General features: G+C 33.9%; 1 protein-coding gene across 1 annotated transcript; it reads left to right on the top strand.

The window, feature by feature from the left end:
• The first annotated feature begins 344 nt into the window (after positions 1-344).
• LOC133187035 (ras-related protein Rap1-like) lies at positions 345-1,247 on the top strand. The gene is made up of 3 exons (XM_061322406.1): positions 345-486; positions 587-760; positions 916-1,247. Exons 1-3 carry the CDS (start codon positions 345-347, stop codon positions 1,245-1,247), a joined length of 648 nt encoding a protein of 215 aa, XP_061178390.1.
• Positions 1,248-6,731: the final 5,484 nt, after the last annotated feature.

The following is a 6,731-nucleotide window of genomic DNA, read 5'->3' on the forward strand; positions in this document are numbered from 1 at the left end:
CTTTTTTTCACCTTTCCTTGTTCTTTTTTGGGGGGTGGGGGGGGGTCCTCTCGTTTATTTATTTATTTTTTTAGGATGAAATTAAAAGTACCATATAGTTGATCATCATTTCCATACTTATCTATCAATTTTCAGTTCCCTTTTCTAATATTAAAATAATTATCTTAAATATCACTTTAATTTAAAACATAATCTTCCTACACCAATACATAGCACTTTCTCTCTACAAAAATCACCTACACCAATTGAAATGCTTAGTTCAAATTAACAACATTTAAAAGGGAGTTTGAAAATGTCTAGGGAATACTTTCAGTAACAGCTTTTGTGAAGTAGATAGTGTAATCATGAAACCAGTAAAGATAGTGTTTATGGGTGACGAAGAAGTTGGAAAGACAAGTCTCATCCATCAGTTCCTGTACGGTGTTTTTACTGAGAGGACGCCAGCAACTCTTGGACAATCCTATCACGAAACGGTCACACTTCCCGGTAAGTATTTATTGTACTCATTAACAATGGCTATGAGAAACTTAACTTTTTTACATTCTCAGGTGTAGACGCAAAATTATATTTGTTTTCTTCTTTGCAGATGGTTTGCATCAAATAATAGAGATTATGGACACAACTGGGCTACAGGAATTCCCAGCAATGCGAGAAATGTACATCCAAAATGGAAACCACTTCGTCGTTGTTTACTCAGTGGAAAGCCAACTATCTTTTGTAACAGCACAAAATATTTGCAACGATATTCGAAGAATAAAGGGTAAGTTACATTATAAGACAGATTTGACGGAAGCTTCCTGTAAATATGGCTAAAGATATTTATTTTTAAAAACCTTATCTTTGATTAGTCCCGTTCCTCTCTTCATTACAGATGCATTCCGTTTTTTTAAGTAAAATCTTATTTTTGTCTTACAGGACTCAATTTTTCAAACATCGTATTAGTAGGCAACAAAATAGACAAGGGATTATCAAGGAAAGTTTCAACAGAGTTAGCTTTCAAAATGGCTGCAGTGGAAATGAAAATTTGGTTTTTAGAAGCAAGCGCCTATTTAAACTTAAACGTAGACTCTATATTTCATTCAATCCTGAAAAAATCTGCAAACTTTATGATTCAAAGTAAATTACAAACACAGCAAAGACTTAGGATCTTCAGTGATTCTGAATTCAAATGCAACAAAACCAAATCCATCGTTATCAAGACTACAAGAAAACTTGTCTGTAAATCAGCATTCTCAATGATACGTTAGCCTATCAATATTATGACTATAAATAAACAAATATAAACCTTACTTTTCTTTTTATTTTTTTGTATATTTTTACAGCACATGTACAGTTTACTGAGTTTAATCTACAGTATATTGTTTCACCGTATATCCTTTTCTGATAAAAGCACCATGAGTCTAACATGAGAGAAAAAAAAAACAATCAAAGCATCTTAAAGAGTCTGCTTTGAAGCATATTGGAAATTAGCATTATGAAGTACAATTGTTGACATTCCATTGAGGGTTTCCTTCTCCTTTGATAGAACCCTCTGTTATAAATACTGTTATTTTTATGCCCCTGTAATCGAAGATTGGGGGCATATATGCTCTGTGTGTCTGTTTGTCTGTTATTCTCTTTGTCTGTATATCTCTTTGTACGCAAAAACTTTAACCTTGTTCATAAGTTTTGAGTGGTTAAAGTTATCGATTTCATATTTCACATGCGTATTCCTTGTGACAAGGCCTTTCTTTAGGTACAAGTATATTTGAATTTTCAATCTTGACCTTGGAATTTGACCCACTCTTGCAAAATTTTACCGAACTTTAACCTTGACCATGACTTTTGCATGGTGGGAGCTTGGGCTTTCATACTTAATATGTGAATTTCTTTTGTAAAACCTTTTCTTTGCGAATGAATATTTTTGGTCATTTGACCTTGACCTTGGAGTTTGACACTATCTTAATAAAAAAAACTTTAACTTTGGCTATAAGTTTTGAATAGTGGGAGCTAGGGCTTTCATATTGCACATGTGTAAACCTTGTGACAAGACCTTCCCATGGGTACCAACAATTTGACCTTTTGACCTTGAAGTTTGACCCAATTTTGGAAAACTTTAATCTTGGTAATAAATTTTGAATGGTTGGTGCTAAGGTTTTCATGTTTCACAGGTGTATTCCTTTTACTAAAAAAAGATGTTAATGGTAATCTAACAACAAAGCTTTATGGTAAACGTGATGACTTTAACTTTGCAACTTCCCTTACTTATGTAGCAATATACCCTTATCACCTGCATATGGGGTGTATATCTCTCAGTTGATTCGATACGCAAAAGCATGCTCTACGATTGAACAATTTCTAAACCGAGGTAAGTTATTGACAAACAAGTTGATGAAACAAGAATATCAACAGTCTCGTTTAAAGTCATCATTTCGTAAGTTCTATGGTCGTTACAATGACCTTGTCAGCAAATACAATCTATCATTAAGTCATATGCTACTGACGTTTTTCATACTAGTTTTAGGCCATTATTTACACACTGAATTGTCGACGGATTTTTCCGTTATTTACCGATCATGTCAAGGAGCACACCGGTCGGCAGGGGATGCTCACTCCTCCATGGCACCTGATCCCACCTCTGTGTTTGGAGGTCCGTGTTTCCTCTACTCTCCGTGTTTGCTCTGCGCCCGATTTGTATTGTTTTAATGAACTTTGAGCTTGAATACTGTTCGTTATCTCCATATTTCATTTTGAAAGGCCCTTCGAAAGAGCACCAACAATTATGACCCTTTGACCTTGTCCTTGGAGTTATTTTTGAAAAACTTTAACCTCGCCTATATGTTTTGAATGGTGGGAGCTAGGGCTTTCATATTATACAAGTGTATTCCTTGTGACAAGACCTTCAATTGGGTACCATTAATTTTGATCCTTTGACCTTGACCTCAGGGTTTGCCCTACATTTGAAAAACTTTAACCTTAATCATACCTATTGAACGGTTGGTGCTAGGACTTTTACATCCCACGGGTGTTTTTTCTGTGACAGGATCTTTCTTTGGGTACCAACATTTTAATCTTTTTACTTTGACCATGGAGTTTGACTTACGTTTAAGAAATTTTCACTTTTACCAAAATTAATTGTATGTTGTTTTACATCCCGTTCGAGAATTTTTCACTCATAAAGAAACGTCACCAAATTTTGACCTTTACTCGGCACTCAGGGCCATTGAGCAGTGAGGGTTCTTTATCGTGCCAACGCCTACCGTGACACGGGGCCTCGGTTTTTAAAGTCTCATCCGAAGGACCCGCAACTTTCACTTCAAAGTGCCGAACGCTTGGTGAAGGAACAATTGCTACCTATTTTTGTCGACTTAGGTCAGTCGTGGCCCTGATTCGAATAAACGACCTTCCGATCACGGAGCGAGCACTCTACCGACTGATCTACCATGACGGTCTCACCAAAATTAACGATGCTATACGGGGGCATCATTGTTTCACAAACACATCTTGTATCTAACAGAAATTTACCGGACAATTTCTCAGAGATTGCTCTATGAAAGATTCTGACAATGTACTTTAGGAGTGACAAAGCGTGAGGGTTTTAATTTTTTTCCAAGAATCCATATGGTTGCCAAGTTAGAGCACATTCTAATTTTAGGGTACCTTTTTCGTCCCCGGAAAGGACAAAAAGTGAAGTGCACTTAAGTGGGACATATAGAAATTATATTGTAGATGTGAAATACGAATTTGGAAACAGCAGGTTTTTAAAATATGGAAAATGTTTAGAAATTAAGTTTTAAATTTTTTTGCACAATAAATGTTCAGCTGTGTATTTTTAGCAGACTTAAGCTTCTATATGTTACTCTGTTTAAGTTCGAAACTAATATCATAATCTTAAAGTGGATTGATTGATGATTAGTTTTGGTTAAACTTCACATACTAGGCGAAAATAAGACAGGGGAAAATAACCCTGTATACAGTATAAATAACTTAAGCTGTCCATAAGAGCTTTAAACCCGATTCAGGAGGAATTCTTAAAGATTTCTTCATTTAAAATCTGAAACTAAGAAGGTTTCAACATATATATTTTTTTCAATAAACTTATTTGAGGTAAGTGAAATGTCAAACATCACAGGAACTGCGACCGAGACCTTTAATGATTAGTTATAGGCCAGACATCTTCCAGGAATTGACATTTGGAAGATAATGCTATTGAGTGATGTGTTAAGTATCCGTTCACACTTTTTTCTAAGTGCTTTAATGATAGATGTAACTAATGCTGAAATATGAAGATAACGAATAGTAATCAAGCTCAAAAATTTCATTAAAACAATAATTTGGAGAAGAGCAAACACGGACCTCTAAAACGTATGAAACATTCAAACTCTAGATCTGTGAAAAAAATCACGAATTTGATGACATCTTGACAAATTGTGATAATACCACTCAAATTATTTTTCCAAAGTAAATAATTTCAATGCCAAAGTGCAATTTAAATGGTTGCAGGAAGTGGGAACATGCACCCCGAGGAAAACAAAATCATATTAAGGAGGCTGGGGGGTCAACAAATCAACCATCAGATGTAAATTATTTTTTTTAGATATAATATCTTAAACTGTCAACTATCACTTGGCAAAGAAAAAATTCATACATTTTAGTTTTAAAATTTGATCATTTTTGTATATCTTTATATAGAGCTCTTCTTCTAAAGGAGATCAATATAGTCTAAAAATGGCCACGACCACCCAGCCCTCTTAAAAAAATTACTGTCGAGAAAAATAAGAAAGAAAGGTATAGGAAATTACGGAAGCCCATTTAGGACCTATCAAAAATATTTTTGAATTCGATATAACGAATTGTCGAATTTGTTATAACGAATTTAATTCGTTATAACAGTTTCTTTGAATTTGTTATAACGAATTTAATCTGTTATAACAAATTTGTTGAATTCGTTATAACGAATTCAAAAATTTGTTATAACGAATTAAAATTCGTAAATTCTTTATAACGAATTCTGAAACTTGTTATAACGAATTAAATTTGTTAAAACGAATTCTTTAATTTGTTATAACAATTTAAATTCGTTAAAATGAATTCGTCAAATCGTTATATCGAATTCATACATATTTTTCTATAGGCCTTGATTGTTGAATTTGATTTAACGAATTTAATTCGTTGTAAGAAATTTTTGAATTTGTCATAACGAATTAAATTTGTTATAGCAAATTTTAGAATTTGTTTAAACGAATTTAATTCGTTATAAAAAAAATTTACGATTCGTTGTATCGAATTCAAAAATATTTTTTGATGGGTCCTAAATGGGCTTCCGTAGAAAATCAATGACAAAAGGAAAATCGTTATTGTGGAATCATTTTAATTAACAGAGTCCACTTTTGTGGATGCTCGTGGAGTCGAACGTCTTAAAGTTATCACCCATTTGTTGAGGTTGAAGATTTGTGGGTAAGGGGTGCCCAGAACTCTAATATAAAATAAAAATATATTCATTCTCTAGTATTCAACATTAAAATGTTTGAAAACAATTTTAAGACATTTATTTTTTAATCATTACAAACCATTCCAAACCACATTATAAGTGTCAATGTTTATGGGCTTAGTTGAAAACGTAGATGTCCACATTACTTATTTGATTTAAAAATTACTTTATTTGTCTGGAACGAGAACTAAGCTGAAAATTAAATTGATGGATACACTGTTGTATGTAAATATCAGGGGTCCTGGGTCCACGCGTTGCTATGGGGCCCATGAAAAAATTTAAGTTTATTTTTTAAGGGATGACCTCATCAACGTCTTCAGGGGAAATTACACATATTAATTGTTTTTCTTTTCTCTCGACCAACTATATTAAGCCTTTTGGTTAACAAAACAACCTGTACAATGTTCAGTGAGGTGTCAACTTTCTGTTTACTGTTTATGTCAACTTATGAAAGCCACAATTTTATTGGTACGTCTGAATGAGAAACAAATGGAGTTTGTCAAGGGCCCCAAGGCCACGAGCGGATTCAGAATCCCTGAGGTTGTGAGGACAGTAAATAAAATGTGTGATTAGTCATCATGTACTAGTGAATAAAAATACTTATTTTGCAATCAAGGAAATATTTGCAAAAACATATTTTTGTATAACGCCACAAATAATGATTAATTGTTGGTGAAAATGGGCGGAGAAAAAATTATGAATACAATTTTACAATTGGAATCGTTAATATTCCCACTGCAAATATGAACAAGAGGCCCATGGGCCACATCGCTCATCTGAGCACTATGAAAAAAGCAAAAATCAGTTCAGTATTGAAAAGCTTAAATGCATAAGTGGTCCCGACATACCCCTTAAAGGGAAGGGATATGATTTGAACAAAATTAAATCTACACTAACTAAGGATGCTTACATATTTCTTTGACTAACAGTGACCTTTTTCCCTACAAATTTGAACTTTCATTGTGGCCCCACCCAACTCCCGGGGGTCATGATTTGAACAAACTTGAATATATACTATCTGAGGATGCTTCCATATAAATATGACCAATCATGGCTTTGCTGTTCTTGAGAAGATGGTTTTTAAAGATTTTTCCTATATATTCCTTTGTAAAACTTTGATCGTCCATTGTGGTCCCACCCTACCCACGGGGGTCATGATATGAACAAACTTGAATGTACACTACCTGACAATGATTCTACGTGAGTTTCATCTTTCCTGGTCCATTGGTTCTTGAGAAAAATATTTTTAAAAGATGCCATT

Source organism: Saccostrea echinata, unplaced genomic scaffold (genome assembly GCF_033153115.1).
Source record: "Saccostrea echinata isolate AGI-Se365-2 ecotype Australia unplaced genomic scaffold, CSIRO_AGI_Sech_v1 ptg000014l, whole genome shotgun sequence".
Taxonomy (NCBI): Eukaryota; Metazoa; Mollusca; class Bivalvia; order Ostreida; family Ostreidae; genus Saccostrea; species Saccostrea echinata.